At 37.6% G+C, this 17,862-nt stretch overlaps 1 protein-coding gene across 3 annotated transcripts in view; it reads right to left on the reverse strand.

The window, feature by feature from the left end:
• Positions 1 to 17,862, reverse strand: part of FBN1 (fibrillin 1) — a 157,645-nt gene that overhangs the window by 50,817 nt on the left and 88,966 nt on the right. For all 3 annotated transcript variants that reach the window (XM_048052354.2, XM_013177522.3, XM_067004149.1), the window contains 12 exons: positions 17,615 to 17,740; positions 14,384 to 14,509; positions 13,581 to 13,700; positions 12,468 to 12,605; positions 11,051 to 11,101; positions 8,649 to 8,774; positions 7,605 to 7,829; positions 5,761 to 5,886; positions 5,540 to 5,668; positions 4,719 to 4,844; positions 4,456 to 4,581; positions 3,468 to 3,590 (listed from right to left, as the gene is read on the reverse strand). In XM_048052354.2, the coding sequence (XP_047908311.1) occupies positions 3,468 to 3,590; positions 4,456 to 4,581; positions 4,719 to 4,844; positions 5,540 to 5,668; positions 5,761 to 5,886; positions 7,605 to 7,829; positions 8,649 to 8,774; positions 11,051 to 11,101; positions 12,468 to 12,605; positions 13,581 to 13,700; positions 14,384 to 14,509; positions 17,615 to 17,740 (1,542 nt within the window). The remainder of the gene's footprint in view (positions 1 to 3,467; positions 3,591 to 4,455; positions 4,582 to 4,718; positions 4,845 to 5,539; positions 5,669 to 5,760; positions 5,887 to 7,604; positions 7,830 to 8,648; positions 8,775 to 11,050; positions 11,102 to 12,467; positions 12,606 to 13,580; positions 13,701 to 14,383; positions 14,510 to 17,614; positions 17,741 to 17,862) is intronic.

Consider the following 17,862-nt stretch of genomic DNA (forward strand, 5'->3'; position numbering starts at 1 on the left):
ACTTTATTATATTATTGCAGCCATGCTAAGGTCTGGAATCTTCCAAAGTCCCTGGGGTTATGTCATTGTTCCTTGTAAAAATCCCTAGAATTTCCCTGTATCAGCACCAACATAGACCAGCAAGGACAAAAATCAGAAACTCTGCTTAATGATTCCATGGGAAAAAAGTCAGCACAAAAAGGACAAGATTCAGGAACCCCCTTCTGAGAGCAAGGGTGTAACTCATTATCAGACTGGTCTATTGTGGATTGCAGTAATTATGCAGCTGCAGAAAATGAACTCACTTTAACTAAAAACGTTATGTTCATTATTCTTCTGTATTTCTAGCAGCAAATATTTGTGTGGATACACACAGCTTCTGCAAGGAAGAAGGCTGACTCACCCCTGTTCATCTTAATGAGCAAATAACATTGGCATGGACATTAGCCTGGAAATGTTAATTTGGAATGGAATTTGAATTAACATGCAAAATTAAGCTCTATAAATTGGGATAATAATGACACAAATAAAGAGCTTTATTTATTAACTTGTCACTGTACTGATTTCACAGTTGGGGGAAAATCATCTGACAAAGAACCTGTTGTTTCACCTAATTGAGCTGATTATTTATGCATAACCTCACCAATTCAAACCTGACCTACTACTGAACTGAACAGCATTCTTAATAGCTCAATTATCAGGAAATATATTCCATAATAGCTTCTAGCTCTGTATGATGTTAAAAATAAAATACATGTTCACACAGAGAGCAAACTGAAAATGTAAAATAGGTGTTTCACATACTCAGGTCACAATGCTACTAAATCATGTACCTTGCACAAACATACAACACAGTACAATCAGTCATTCTGTGCAAAAAGTAGAATATGTTGCAAAAAACATTTTTTCTTATTTGTCACTAAGTTTGGGTAGAGGCCAAAATTTCAGCATGCAGACTTTGAATATTCACCATCCACTTATATATGTAATTAACTTCTCTTCATAAGAAGAATGCAGCATTTTCAGATACTAAAAGCGTGGTGAAGGTGGTCTGGGTATTTTCTTGGGTAGAGTTTGACTAGATATCCAAAAGTATCTAGTATTTCTGCTATCCGTACATGACGCACGTGCAGACATAGCTAATATGTCTCTACACAAACTGTAGGAAAAAGCATCTGACTAAAATTTGATCACTGTTATTTGTGTTCACAACTAATTGTACCTACAATCTTTCCTGGATATGCTCAGATAGATCTGTAATAATACCGAAAATCTGGTGTCTCATCCTTCAAATCCTACCTATTGGCAATATTCCTTAATGGAATTTCATTCATTCTCATATTTTATATTTTAAAAAAATCTAACACAGTATGCAGGAAATACCAGAGTTTCTCTATAAACATAGAATTATAATAATATCAAGTGGTTTTTGAAGTGAGGATAAAAATTATCGTTTAGATTTGGGATAGCAACCTGTTCTAGCATGACATCAGTAGCTCCCCACAGATGCAATCATTTGTTGGAGTGTGAGGCATCTATTCAGTATGGTATTTTGTGTTAAGTACATGGATAGGCCTAGAGAAATCAGCATACTTATGTAAACCTCCTTACATGTTAGCTATTGCATCCAAGTCTTTCTTAGAGGAGAATATGGAAATGAATAGCTAGCAGCTATTAATGGCTGGCCTGTAAATGAAATTTTATTTTTCAGAGTCAAGGCTGGATATAAATATGTAAAAATTAACAACTAAGATCAGATGGTTCCTCACCCAGGTTAAGATCTGACTACAAACCTCTAAGGACTTTTTTATGCTCAAGTGGTCAAAGACATTGAGAACCTGTGCCCTCCACATAGCAAAGACAATTGCTCCCTCCCTTTTTAAACCTGAAAAGGGAAAGATGATAGTTTTCTATTCCAAAGCTTTTAGTTTAATAGGCAGGAAGATGCTCTAAACGATCCACTCTGTTCTTGGTTTTAGAGATTTCTCTGGTTGACTAAGGGCAAGAAGGGTTAAAACAGAGGAGAACTGTTTCTAGCCAGCAGACTTGAAATCCCTAAGACTGCCTGAATATGCACTTGTGTTATTTGTACCCAAGTCAAGCCAAGATGAAAACAGAAAAGCGGATCACAGACCCCTGCTGCTCCCCTCCCTCTCATGTTATCTGCTAATCCTGTCAGGTTCAGATTCTGGTTGAGGCACAATTTTGATCAAATGGTTTTTATTTTTGCATTCAAAAAGTGCCCAAAACAGCACCGTTGGCAAGTTTTTGTATGAACTTGCCTTCACAAGAAACTTGACCTATCCCTGCTCACTAAAGCAAAATATTTCTAATTTAAGTATTTGAGGTTTTGAAATATTTAATTTCAGGGTCAAATTTGCACTTTTCTAGTTGATTTCTGTCTTTGTACAAGGGTCAGATGCTTGCTGAAGATTGGCTACTTTACAGCATTGTGACAGTGTAATCTTTCAATGGGGGGCAAACTGAATTGAACCATGCTTTAAGGCTCTTTTATCCTTTGGAATGGTAGCGAATGACCTCAGGGTAAATAAGATCCTGGTCAGAGGTCTATAAATATTTACAAATTCTAAATGTGAGTTCTCTCTACTAATTCAGCATAGAAAACTCTCAATTTGTTCAACTGTAAAGGCAATTCTATTCCAAGGGATTAACTCTGTTATATTTCTCATGCTCTTCAAGGAGTTCTTGGATGCAATTGGCAAACAGCTGGCAGATATTCACATGCCTCAGCGGTTCAGTGGTTGTGCAGTAAGAAATAAGAAAAGAGCAGAGAATAATTATCTTTCCACTAACCTATGTGGAAATCACCGAGTACAATCCACATACTGGGATTATGACTCCCAGAATCCCAAAGGAGAACACCCAGCCATTACAGTGCTCTGATGACAATTTTCTCACAAACTCTGTTTAGAGTGCAACAGCGCTGTTTCCTAAGAAAGATTCGCACTACTCAAATTTCAGTTTGTCTGAAAGTCATTCCGTTTTGAATGAATGCAGGACACTTGCATTTGACTAAATAAAGAATTAAAAATAGGATTATTTTTTTTTGCTTGCTTAAGAGCAGACAACACTGCATTTCTGCCTATTTGTTCTCCAATATAATCATATGGTATACACGTATGGCATTTTGACTTATGTTTATGATGATTCTTTCCATTAACTTCAACACATTTTAGATTTTTACCTATTATAGCTTAAGGGAGAAAATTTATCTGCTACTAAAAAAATTACTGCCTTTTGCTACCAAACTCATTGTCAACTTGTACACTTTCTGCAATCATTAATATCCAATTCCCTTCAAAGCGATTCAGATGTTTACTTTAGAAAAAGAACTTTGTCTTACATGCATTAATTACAGTATTTTTACAGTATATTTGTTACAAGAGCTTTAATATTAAAAAGAAGTTACATTTTAAAAATACTGAAATCAACCATTTCAGCTGAAGAGTTCCAAAAATCTCCCTTACCAGTACACGTCCTGTGGTCTGGCATGAGTGCAAAGCCTTGTTTACAGCTACATTCATAGCTGCCCTCGGAGTTTGTACAGAAGTTCTCACAGCCACCATTCATTATGCTGCACTCGTCAATATCTAAAATTGAGAAAATTACAGTTAATACCCATAGTATCTTTTACTTTAAAACACATTTCACAGACATACTTGGAGTTAGCTTTCCAGAACAGCATCAATCCAGCCTCTACGCTTGCTTTTGCACACTCCTTGAAGATACAAGTGTTTGCAAATACAGGCATTAGGAAGAATGTCAGGCAAACCAGGAAGGAAAAGAGATGACATTCTCTTTACATACAAAATTTTACATATAATTTATATAAAAATACCAATGTTGGGTTACCACAGCATCATTAAGGCAACAAACTTTTGGTATGGTTTAAGAAAAAAAAAATCTACTAGGCAGAATTAAAGCCAGTGGATTTTTGCACGCATTTCCACTACACAATAAAATATATGCAAAGAAAAGAGTGCACAATAGATGTCTTAAGCTAAATGTTATTTACAAAATGTTGCTTTAAGAAAGCAGTTACAGAAAAGAACCTATATTTGAGACAACTGCAGATCAAATAAGGAAAAAAATTTCAGTTGAGACACTTGATTCTACTTCATGTCTCTCAAGAATGCAGATTTTAAATAAAATGTAGAACTCAGGAATTAACAAGATATTCCCTCTTCACAATCAAAATCTGAAGTCTTAAGACATTTAAAAAAGCATGCTATTTTATGCATTGTGATTGATTTATGAGAGAAAATAAGCTATTACAGTTAACTGTAGCACTGCTGTAATTTCACTACTCTCAAGCAATGGATGTGCACATCTTATTTTTTCTGCATACTATTCTGACACACTGTTATATTTTTTGAATCACAGTTAAAAATGTCTTTACACAGCTACAAATATCTTCCCTACTCACTAGACATCTTGTGTAGACTTTATCCTTACCAACACAGTATAACTTGTCAGGTGTGGACTGATATCCAGGGTTGCAAGCACATTGATATTTTCCAATCAGGTTGACACAATGTCCGTTTCGGCACAAGTTGGTGCTTAGATCACATTCATTAATGTCTGTTGCAAAAGAAAAAGACAAACACATTTTTATGTCTGTATGGAAATGAAACTATTGCAGACACAATACAAGCTAGCACGGTAAAAATTTTGTATAAAGAGCTGTGCACAGTATCGATTTTGTCTCCATATCTCACCTATACATGCAGAAATATTTGGTGATATCTGATGGCCTGGAGGACAATCACACTGAAAACTTCCCTCTGTGTTGAGGCAGGTTCCACCTCGGCAGAGAAGGGGGTTGCGCTGACACTCATCGATGTCTGTGAGAAGGGAAAGCACATCACCACAGGGATCAGCACTGCCAAAGCACCAACCCTGGCAATGCCCCAGCAGCAGCCCTAACAATGCCCCAGCATTGTTCCTCTCGTGAGCATACCTACGCATCTCCTCCTTACCCAACGCCTTTCCAGGTGCTGACCCTGCTACGCTCCCCAGGGGTCCAAAACACGTGTTAAGACAAGGCATGGGACTGCTCCACACACCGTACTCACACAGCCCCTGTATGCCACCTCCTACTCCCCTCACTGACGTGTGCCAGGGGAGGTGATCACTGCAGACCAAGAAAAATTTTTCTCTGTCCTGACCGAGTCCATCTGTCCCCTTAGTCTTCTTCCCCTCCCAGTTCCATCAGCCCAGATTGATGCTGGAGCCTTTGCTACAGCTAGTCATTCCTTAAATCTGCTTTAACTTCAGAGTTCAGGATTGTATCCCACTCACCAGAGATAAATTTAACCCCCTAAAATCCTGAGCCTTGCACATTTATGCTTTGGCATCCTACAGAAATAGGAAATTCGTGTTTGGGGTGGAAACCAAATTAAAGCAAGCTAAAGCAAGACTCAAAAACGAGAGAGATCTAAATCAAGGCACAATCAGGCCTTTAAAATAACCTGATTGCTTCACAAAAATAAAACATACGTAGAATACTACTGCACATCTATGGTCTTTAAAAACATACCCATGCAGTTTTTCATCATCATAAATCCACTTTCATAGCCTTCAAAACATTCACATTCGAAGTCCCCAGGAGTATTGACACAGATGCCTTGGCCACAAAGATCAGGAGAGATGCGGCATTCATCGATATCTGTAACACGAAAGAACATTCACAGTATTTTCGAAGTAGTCCAGCTTCTCCTTTTCCAAATCAAAGTTATGAGAGATGTCTATGCAGTTTACCTGTGCAATTCCTCTCTTCAGAATCAAGGGCAAATCCACTATCACATCTACACTTGAAACTGCCAATGGTGTTTCTGCATTTTCCATGGGTACAAAGGCTGGGGACCATTTTACATTCGTTGATATCTAAAAATGAAACAGATTAGGCATTTGACTGTCAAGTGAGCTAGCAAAATGTCCAAAAACTTCAAGAAGGACAGGTTAGTAAAAATGTAAATTCTGCAATAAGAAGCCAACTGCAATTTATACATGCAACCTTTCATCACCTCCCTCAATGTAACAACAAGCATTCATAAGCAAATATATTATCTTTAACAACAGACTTTGGAAGAGATTTACAGAGAGGTAAGTATCCTTTATTTCACAGAATCTGTAGTGTAACTAAGGTGCTAAGGAAGACCTCTGTTCAGTGCAAGGGTATTCAAGCACTGCATAGATTTCATGCTTCTTGTCCTCAAAGAGGGAATGTCTGAGAAAGAGGGGAAAGGTCATGCAAGAGCTTGATGATGTATTCTCTTAAAAAAGCCACATTTCTCACTCCCCTTAGCTCCCTGTGCACAGATTTCATTATAAGAATTTATGATATTATCCGTTCATACAAAAACTGCACATAAAAGAACAACATTGACTTCAGAGATCATTCTTTCATGTGATAATTATCTCTCCTTTTGGGAAACTTGTCAGCCATACTACATAAACCGATAGTGCCTTCCACCTAACCACCAATACAGACACTAAGCAGTAGAACCGCATATAGCACTTTTCGCCATAAAAGGGTATTGTCTTATTCTTCCTTTGTCCTACAGGATCTAATTGCAGCTCACTGAAGGAGACATCGATTTGAATGGATGGAGGATCAAACCTACAAGGGCAAAGGAAGCTTCCAAAAGAACCACTGCTAGTGGTTCTATCTGCTAGTTTCTGAGAAAAAAATGTGACTTTCATGAGTCACAGAACATATGAGCATAAATAACAGCATGTCTCACGTCTTTATGGATAATTAATGGCTTAGCAAATGTTTATAAAGCTAAGACTGAAACTATTAACAACAATTGTCATTCATATATATTTTCCCATCCTTTAAAACTTCAACATATTTAGGTTTTGGTAACTGTCTTTTTTTTAAACATATTCACATTCAGTTGTGCTTCTGATATTGTCTAGCTTAATCCCACTGGTAACGCTGCAAAGATGGCTTTCAACACATGACGCCAGGGTGTCACTGTGTGATTCCCATTAATGCTGGAAGTTTACCAAGCACAATCATAACAAGACTAAGTTTACAGTAAATTCAATTCTGCTCACTTAAGTTATCATGCTGGAAACATTTTTCTCTATTTCTTTTGGTAATTTCTTGTGGAGCCACTATTTTTCACCCTCCCTTGCTTGCTCCACAGTAAAATTGAAGTTCCCATACCCTGCACAGGTAAGAAAGACTCTGCTCTTAGAACATGTCCAAAGCTAACTGCGCAGTTAGTTCCAGTTTCTTGTATTATGAGGTGCCAGGTTTTCAAAACTATTCCATCAGCCAGAGATGCCATTAGATGCATCACAGGAGGCACAGTCATGCACAATTTAACCTCTCTAGTAGAGAAAGAGATTTAGTATTTTGAGGCTGCAGTATAATATAGTATTTAATGGTCTGTGACACAGCCTAAACGATCTTATGTTTTATTCTGGCCTTACTTTCCATGAAATCTAATGGGATTTGCAAATGTGCCTCAAGGCGACTGAAGTGCCTAACTACCACTGAAATTTTCAAACCCCCAGGAATTGAACAAGAGAAGAGTAAAAGGAAAAGGCAGCAGAACTTGGAAGCAAAGAACCACAAACACATCAGATACCTTTAGAAAAAGGTTTCCCAGTAATCTCTATCTTCGTAGAGAATCCAGATCCTCTGGGACAAAGAGCTTCAAATTCTGGCGATCCCTTCAGAGGACATTCCTCACACTCAAAGCCCCATGCTGCCCCCACAGAACAGCAGCAAGCATCCATTCGATGTCGGCCTGGTATTTGTAAAGTGCATTGCTCATCTTCATGCTGCAGGTAGCAACTCTCCAAGCGAATGTCTGTTGGCCAAATGAACGATATGTTGAGAGAGAAAAAGAAAATTTAGTTCACTGCAGAGGAATCTCCAGAATCCCTTCTCAAGACAGTTTGCTCTGTGCTTTTGAGGACTCATGGGGCATACTAACCCTACTGCACAGCTCCTAACAGCAAAATATGAACACTAAACTTGAAAATTAACAACTGAAATAAGTTTAATGTTTTCTCTAAAACGGTGCTCAACACTTGAAATACATTTAGGCTCAGAAAAGGGTTTTAAGCATTTCAGCTTACCATACCTATGTAAGGTATGGTAAACCTTTAATCAATACAAGCTATTCCTCGTTCTGAGACAAATCTTAGGCATTATAGCCATTATAAAGGAACAGATGTGCTTTGTATGGACTGCATACAAAACTTTGATATTCTGTTGCACTCCCCATTAATACGTACACTGTGGCTACCAACACCACAGCTCTCCTCAGAAGCCTTGGTCCTGGCAACAGTGGTCCCAACACCACCCTTCCAACCTTGGTGGGACTGACGATGAAGAGTGCTAGGGGCATGGATGAGCTGTAGGGATTTGTCAGATGAACAATCTGGAACCAAATCTATGCCATTCACCAGCCAGCAGATGGTGATGGGCTTTAGATATTACCACTGGAATCTGTTCATATTCCAGCTGAACAGAGTTCATGTCCTTGATCGATTCCACTTGAAAATGACATATGTGGACAAAAATAATTTTCCTTATTTGTAAGAAAACGTGCAGCATAAATCTATTTTCTCAGTACATAGATTTGCTTTTCCCTAGTAGACCTGTAAATGGAATTAATACCTACCAAGACACGTCCGTCCAGAAGCATCTAAAGTCATTCCACTGGGGCACTGGCAAACAAACGATCCCAAGGTATTGACACACTGCCCATTGGTACAGACTCCAGGAAACACCTCACATTCATTTACATCTATTTCCAATGGAAGTGTGAATAAATGTAATCACTAGCATGCTAAACATTAACAGGTCAGAAAAAATATTAACATTCTAATGTTTGTGTTTTAGGATAAAATACAAAGCCACAACAGTTTATATGGCCTGACAAAACTGCAAATATTTAGGATTTCCTATGCAAGTCAGCCAGAATCAATTAATTACAGACAAAAGTTGATGATTAGGAATATTACATGTTGATATTTGCTGTTCCTATGAATACTGAAATTCAAACTCTAAAATAACTAAAAAACATACACACTCATCCCCAAAAAAGAGGAAAAATATTTTCAAATATTACCAATTTTCATATTTATTGTTATTTGGCACTTTTGGGAAAGGATAATTTTATTATCTGTGTTAGCATGGCCTGAGCATAAATAAATGTTTAGCAACCTAAGCATGTGGTCCTCCCATCAGTGTCCGTTGTGAAAACCATATGCTTCACAACTGCCTCTATAAAAAAGCCTCCAACATTAAACATGACCCAAGATGAAGCATAACAATTTTTAAGACAGGAGAGGATAAGAACAAGGAATCAGAAAGGAACAACTGGTCTACAGCTGAACACTCATGTATAGAGAGTAATCAAGAAGTGGGTGGGTTGGACTCACTCATCTTCCAGACAAATTTAGTGTGAACAGAGTCTGTGCAACACTCTGACTGCATGGTGCAGGGTAGAGGATGCACGTGGAGGGGACATCAGTGGCCTCTGCCCTTGACTAGATATTATAGCTAAAAGGTCCACATCAACTAGGAGGCAGGAAGTAAAGCCAACAGACTATCTGAAACCACTGAAACACAGATCACAGCCTGTGAACAATATTTCAGCTGACAACTTCAGGGCTCACCCGTAAACTCGAGGAACACTGCCAATTTAGTTTGCTTATTTCCTTGCACAAGGCCCGTTACTAATCTTACATGGACTATGTATGGGAGAACTATCACCTTTTACGAACAAAACTTACTCTCTTGCCCTGTCTCTCACTTGCCAGTAAATTTCCCTGAGCTCTTCCCTTGTCTTGAAAAATGCTTACACTGGTTGAAACCCAAATACCGCTTTAGTATGTTAAAACCAGGGGAAAGTACTCAGAAGAATCTGGGACTATCCAGGTCCCACTGAAATCAGAAAGATTAAAGCATGTAATAGATGTAAATCCAAAGTGCTGGTAAAGAAAATGCTGAAAACAGTTATGTCTACATCTTGGAAGGATAAACTTTCCATCCCAACAGTGTTGAAAATGTTCTAAGACTTTCCTTGTGAATAGAGAAAGGTGGGGCCACTTTTTTTTTTTTTTCCTTTTCTTTTACTTACACACTCCAAAAAGTGTTGCTGAGGTCAGAAAAGTTGTGTACAGTGGGTCTGCAGCATGGACGTGCCAAAGTATTCAGTCATCATTTGGAAAGCAAGGAATATGTGTGAGGGTGTTCCTCTTTCTTTTTTGTTGTTGTTTTGTTTTCTTTTTTGTTAAGGAAAAAAAATGTTTCTTTATGGAAGCTACATATGGGAGTAATTTTTAAAAAATATTTTAACTGCAGTGTCATGTCAGATGTTGTCAGTCAGGATGACCCACAGCAGTTTGAGACTCTCTGAGCTTCTGCATATTATGGAACTATGCAGTACTTTGCCAGGGGTTCAAATCAATTCAGATGAAGATGAAATAGGGTGGGACCTTCAATTCTCACAGAATAGTATAGAGTCATCTCATACTGAGCAAAAAGCTACACATTTAAAAAATGTTCAGCCTGTTCTTTAACCAAAGTTTAACTGTGTCCTGATGCCCATTTTTTATAAGACAATAACTATGCTTTGGAACATTTCTGATTTAATATAATGTTAATGGAAGAAAGCCAAGGTTAAGAAAAAAAGCTTTCATTTGAAATACAGTCTTTAAACATTCTTTTTCTACAGCATAGTAATGGCTTTGCATACCACTGTATCAATAATGCCATGTTTTATTGCATATTTTGCCTGAATAGGTTACTCAGTTAATAGTATTTGAAGAGAGAACCATCTCCTTATACTCATAGATACTGTATTTTCAAGTGTGTACTTTGAGATAAACTATATGTAGGAATGTTAAAAAAACTGAAAACAATTTCAACCCTGACATAACTTTAATGAAGTCAATGGAATTATACGAGGTAAGAATTTGGCATAATGTTCCTCTACGCTAAATTAACTGCTTAACTCAAAACACTGGCGTTTTTTTTCATTCAAGCTCTGATTTATGTTAAGGCAACAATAAATACCTTCACATAATGTTCCTCTTATTCTTGAATATCCCTTTTGGCATATTGGGTCTGTAAAACGAACAAAAATGAACTTTTAGAATGGTACAGTACAAAACTCACTGTTAACCTCTTGTGCAAAAATGATCATGTGAAATATTACATCAAGTTTATTGCTGTGAGAGGTCTGAGTACTTAGACAATATCAGTATTTTCTGAAAAATAAGGAGACAAGATGGGGCAACTACATAAACTATGTAAAGTGTCAGCCATTATCCTCTTTTACCTCCAACATGTCTTAGCTAGCTAACCACAGAGTGGTTATATTATTCCTGCTTTATTCAAATCAATTAATTCATTTAATCTGGTCTCAGCATATTACAGCTCTATTTATCACTGATAGATGAGGATGAATTCTGCTAAGTTATAAAGGATGAATTAATTGATGACTTGAGCAAACTAGCAGCTTTCAGTGTGTCTAAGTATCAACCCATACACATTTGTGCAATCATCATCTCATCCCTAGGTTCCCAGCTCATTCCACAGTTCAGTCAAGCAAATTGTGATGAAGTGAATATGCAGACACCTCAACTCACTGCTTGATCAACCATATGATTCTCTAGATAATCAGTTAATCTACAGAGTATAATAACAAGGGCTACTCCCTCTCCTCCCTCCATTACCACACCAAAGATCCATTTGTTGCAAACATTTTCTTGGGAGCTCTGGGGAACATGCATCAATTGCTACATCGTTAAGAACTTTAGATCACTTATTATGACAAACCATGCTAAAGTAATGCTGCAAGTTACAGACTGTAGGTGTGGTCCCTTCCTTTAAGAATTTAATTTTGTAAAATGTTTACTATAAAAGCCAATGTTAGAGCCTTGTATAATTACATGCCACCTCTCAATATTAAGTCATCCCTTTTTCAGACTGAATAAGGAATAAGTGTTGTACAAGAGAAACAGTAAAGTTATTTATCTGGCCTGTGGCCAAAGTTCTATGACAATAATGTGGACCAGCCTCAGAACAAGGAAAAATCCTAGGTTCCTGAGGATATATACTATTTGTTACACTATGCCACCTTCTCAAAATAAAGCAAGGCTATAGAAGACAAAGAACAGTTTCCCTGTCTTCTAAAATTTTATGGATTGATTGAGAATAAAACCAGTCTTACTACCTTATTTTATTTATTTATTTAATGTGGCACTGGTGCCTAGATGGCCATCATCCTTGTTCTAGGCACTAAAGGGTTATGCCAAGGATTTCATAGCTAGATGGTTTAAACAAGCTTGCCTTTTTAAGCTTATTCCCTTGCTTGCAATGTTACTTTATTCATGAATTCAAGTAAGATGGGAAGGCTCTTGTAATGTCACATCTGTGAGATACAAGAGCTGTGAATGAGAATTTTAAGAGAATAAATGAAGAGTGTTACCTCGTTCACACGGTGTACATGGGCTACCCCAAGCAGCACCTAGTGAGGAACAGCACTGGGACTTCAGAGTTGCTCCATTGATATTTATTTCACATCTTCCATCAACTATGTTCTGCCAACAGGTACCCTTAACAGTTTCTGTTAGGAAAAAAACAAGGTATTGTCATGCACATTGTTTAGAATTATACATGAATATATTTGAAAATACATCTCAATTTAACCATGAAAAAGAATCATCCTTTCATTCTAACTCAACACATCAGATCTGAATTTATTTTAAAAGATCTTAATTTATCCTTCTCAATGCTGAAGTACAGCCTGTAATCATCCCAGCAAAGAGCCCTTGCAAGTCCTAATTTATGCTTATTAACCTTAACATATGGGAATATCTCAACACCATTCAAGACCTGAGTCGCCATAATTTTTTTTATGATTCAGATCTGAGGCACATGCAGAACGGGGTAGATACGAACATCTTCTAGATCCTCCATTAATCTATAAGATACTCCAGTCTGGATATCTGATCTTCCCATCTAGGAAGCGGCAGGAGACAGCTGAGGACCACCCAGAACCATAGCTCCATAATTTTCCTTGCTGACTAGGCAACAGCTATAAATTATTGTCACTCCAGACCAACTCGGGGATAAATTATGAGCCCACATAGTATATGAGTCACAGCATTGTCTGTCTGCTCTAGAGCTAGTCTGGACTGAACACAACTTACCTATGCTCCACCTCAAATCAAAAAGTGGCCTTTCTAGAGAGAAGATCTTAAGGAGCACATGTCCACCCCTCTTGCAGGAGGGCTGAAGTGGGTGAGCATAGTCCTGAAGACCATTCTGATCAGGTCTGATCATTCCCATGTATGTTAGAAGAATTTTCATCTCTTTCAAATTTGACATGAAAGCACACCATGCTCCTATGTGCTAGTCACACTTTAGGTACCCATAGTAATGGTGAAAACAAACACTTTAACATTGTTTCTGGAACATTTTCTACTAAACATATCTACAAAAGTAATTTTAGAGGTTTTTTCTATACTTGGTGTACACTGCTTTTATGTCATTGGACATTTTCTACCAGCAAACATAAATTTTTCAGAAAAATAAATACCTATGCAGATAGTTCTTGTTGTATCCAAAGTACTTTCAGGAGAACATTCACAAGCAAAAGAGCCTGGCGTGTTTTTGCATACCCCATTAACGCAGGGGTTAGATTCACACTCGTCAATATCTAGAAGAGAAACACACTGCTATTAGTGCCAGGAAACATTAACAAAAATACATATAGCCTTTTTCAGCTTGGGTAAAAATGGAAGCAGCTTTCCTCATGATAGGTTTTCCTCATATTTTGTGTTTCAGTTATATAGTTCTTCACAGCAGGCTAATGATGCATGTGCCCTAAAGACACACTAACACATGAAAGCATTAAAACATTGAACTCAGCAGAAGCACCTCATTTTTCTGTGACATCCAGCTACTATCCTGTTTTGAGTTGGTAGACTGTGTTAAGTGATTTGATGCACATCCTGTCTGTGGCTCAAAAAGGATTCACACAAGGACCCATCTAGCTTTTTGTTCTCCAAGAGAGAAAAGATTTGTAAAACCTGGCGGTTTTCACATTTTTTTCACTCCTGGCACAGTGCAGGCCCGCTGGTGGTAGCCAATAAGGAGAATGCTAGTGCAGACCTGATATAGGCTATTCCACAAGGTTACATAAAACTTCGGTTTTGTCTCTCCTCTTTCCCCTACTTTCCCATATTATTTCCCTATGATTGTTTTGTGTTTTTTGCTTTTTTTTTTTCCTCTCAAGTTCTACATGTTATATCCTTATCAAGATTCAAAGTATTTCTGACACAACCCCAAAAAAATCTCTGTGAATCAAACTAAAATAAAATGAAGTGCCTTCACAATTACCTTCACATGTTTTTAGGTCTGGTGTGTATACAAATCCTTTGGGACAAGTGCAGGTGAAACTCCCAGGGGTATTTCTGCATTGCCCATTGTCACAAAGCAGCATGTTCAGTGCACATTCATCAATGTCTGTAATGAAAATCAACATTTTTTTACAAAAGAAAACATTCCTGGACTAGAAGCCAAGACAAAATTCCCCTCCTCACAGCCACATTTTATTACATTTTGTGTATGTGGAGACAAGGAAATAAAAGGGAGACAGAGAATACTCATACACATGCCTTGCACTGTTTTCCAAAAACACTAAATAGATTTCTAGACTTTTTAGTAAACAACAGACTTGGAATTATTTCAAATGGAAATGACCACTCCAATACTGAAGACCCCACTTCCTTCACCTTCCTTCTTCATGAAAACTTGTTAAAATAATGGAAACAGTAAGTTATATGAATTCAAACCGCACAAATATTACCTAGAGAAAAATTAATGTTTTTGTTTTGCTTTTAAATAGGGAAAATGCCCCAAAAAGCTTCTTTGTTGAGCTTTTCCCATGCTTTACTATTTAGGAGGCTATTTTGCTTTCATAAGTGCTCATACTTTCCTTCTACATGAATTCATAATATGTGACAGCCGCAGCACTGTTTAAAATAAAGCTGGGAATCACATTTTTGTCTTGCCTTTATTGTGGAATAGCTCTACGCAGTCTCTTGATTCCCTGAACAACAGCCCCCACACTCATGAAAAAAAATGAGATGATTGGTTTGGAAAGATTTGCTGGTCATCCTGGTCCTTAAATCACCATTTTTCCAAGTCTGCTCTGACTGTCTTAGATGTTACGGTTAATAAGGCCAATGTGAGTCTACACTTGTTTCAGAGTTGAAAATTTTCAATAGAAATGCCAGTGCAAAATTTCAAGAGCCCTTAGGAAATCTTTGGAAGAGCTGTGGTCATGAGAGAGAAGTTGCAAGAAGGTGGCAATGGGCCATGAATGGCAGGTGAAGATCAGGAGAGACTCTGAGAGCAGACAGGAACAATTGACTAAGTCAGATAGGCCTCAGAAAGTGTTGAGAGATGGGAAAACTCAGAGGGTCAGCTCAGCAGCTGGGAACAGCAGAAGTGCTAGGAAAAGCAGGGAGATTTGCAGAATAAAGCAGACCATGTGGGAAGCTTCACAGGAGTTCAGAAAAATTGAGAGGGGGCCAGGTAGAACATTATGGAGGAATGGGAAACAGCTGTGATAGAGCATGGATGTGGGCTGCAGCAGGGTGGGCTGGGGAGCAGCTGGAAAAGTCACAGATGGATGGGGAGAAGAGAAGGGATGCCATAAGCTAGAGGTAGACTCTGAAATGGGACATGGATAATCAAAGCCAAAGCAGCAAATGGGAAAATGGGATGAATTACATCATGACTTTTATCAAAGATCAACTCAGATTTTTTTATTTTTTTTTTTAACAAGATAGTGGATAGTTTAGACTGGAATAACAGAGATGACTTTAGCTATTTAGACTTAAATAGAGAATACAGAACCAAAATAAAATTATTATGTAAGCTGAAGACAACAGGAAGAAACTTTTGAACTTTAAGGTGGATTCAGATCTGGCTGAAGGAGAGATTACAGTAGGTTATATTAAAAAAGAGAGTCATCACAATGGAGAGATGATATTAGCAATGTTTTTCAAGGATGAGTCATGGTTCTATTCATTGCCATGTAGAAATAAAAAATGAATTGCATCAAAAACTATGGACAACACTACACTGGAAGTTATTGCTAACACAGACAATCATGCAATTCTTTCAATCGTGCAATTCAATTAAGCTTGACAATGTAAAAAAAATAAAATACAATCACCAATGTTTGAAAACTTTGGGGCCAGTAACAATAACATGCTTTAAAACAAAACTCATAAACTGAAGGCAATAGAGGAGAGAGAGCTCTGAGTGTATCTTCCAGTTAGAGGCTGACTTTAATCCCCAAGTATAACATGTTTTAGAAAAGAGTAATTCACTCCAAAATCAGTTCAGGTAGGACTTTTCTAGGGGCGATGGAGAAGTGCTGGCACCACTGTTTAAGACATTGGTTGGACCTCATCAGAAGACTGTATAATGGTTGGATCAGTTGTATGCAATACAAAGCTGTAGTCTTTGCTTTTATGAAATGACCAAATTCATTAATTTGGATAGTCGTTTATGCAACAGAGTTTGAGAAAGGATACGATGATTCTTTAGAAATACTTTGGGGATAAGTGCTGACACATGGTGCTATGTCAAAGGATAATATTAGTACAACATCAACTGGTCATAAAATGGTCACAACTTTTAACAGGAGCCTAGAAGAAATTTGTAACCAATTGTATAAAGACATTCTGGAACAATGCACCAACGCAGGAGTGGAAGAAAGGAATTTGAAACTTTTTAAGTAATGTGCTTTTGATGGTTCTGTTAAGTGGAACAAGACAATTCACAGAACTAAAATTTCTAATAGGAGTCTGTAGGTATCTGACCTTTTCTTTCAACATCCTTGACAGCATGAGAAGAGGCTGAACTACTATTTATTTGAATTCTTTTAATCTCATACTGCAGTGCTTCTGCTGTTGTTCCTGTAGAGGTGACCAATTTATTTCACTTTTTCTGTGATGAAAAATTTGTCTTTTTTTTTTTTCTCACTTGCACAGCACAGGAAATAAGCCATAGCTAGAGACAGCATACAGAGTCTGCTAGTGCTTTCATCAATTTTCCTGCATCTGACCAGTAAACTTAGCCCTGTCAGAAAGTTGAAAGGGAATTTTCCCCAAAGTCAGAACTGGCGGAAATCACAGAAGTTTTCTGTAGCATATGGTATACTCATCTTCTTAAGATCTATTATAAGTTTTACATAAATACCCTGCTCTTGGAGGGACCTACCACACTGGTGATCCTAGATCTCTCCCATGGTGCACTGCAATAGCAGGATCCAGCTGCTTTTTATTTGGAGAAACAGTGGTGCCATGGAGCACATATTTAAGGGACTTATCTGAACTGCCAGCAATTCAGGTCATTGGTAGCAATGGTCATTTACACTTTTACACCGGAGGACTTTATAAGCAATGTAAAGCACCAAAGCACCAAAATTAAACTAATAAAATTTAGCAAAAACATCCAGAAGAGCAGCTACTGCATCTGATGAAACACTGAAGAAAATGGCAAAGAAGGATATACACAAGCAAACTTCAAAATGAAAAATAAGACATTTCATACCAATGCAGTTTTTCCCAGTTGAATCCACTTCATACCCAGGGTTACAAATACATTTGTATGTTCCATGCAGATTCTCACACCTTCCATTGGGACAGAGATCAGTATCCAGTAAGCACTCATTAATATCTACATAAATGTTTAAAAAAAAAAAAAAAGTCAATTGTTGAGAACTGTGGAGGTTCCCCCTTTTCATTCTCCAAACTAGAATAAGATATATTTTCAATATCACTAACATTGGCCATTCCATA

Source organism: Anser cygnoides, chromosome 11 (genome assembly GCF_040182565.1).
Source record: "Anser cygnoides isolate HZ-2024a breed goose chromosome 11, Taihu_goose_T2T_genome, whole genome shotgun sequence".
In the NCBI taxonomy this organism is placed as follows: Eukaryota; Metazoa; Chordata; class Aves; order Anseriformes; family Anatidae; genus Anser; species Anser cygnoides.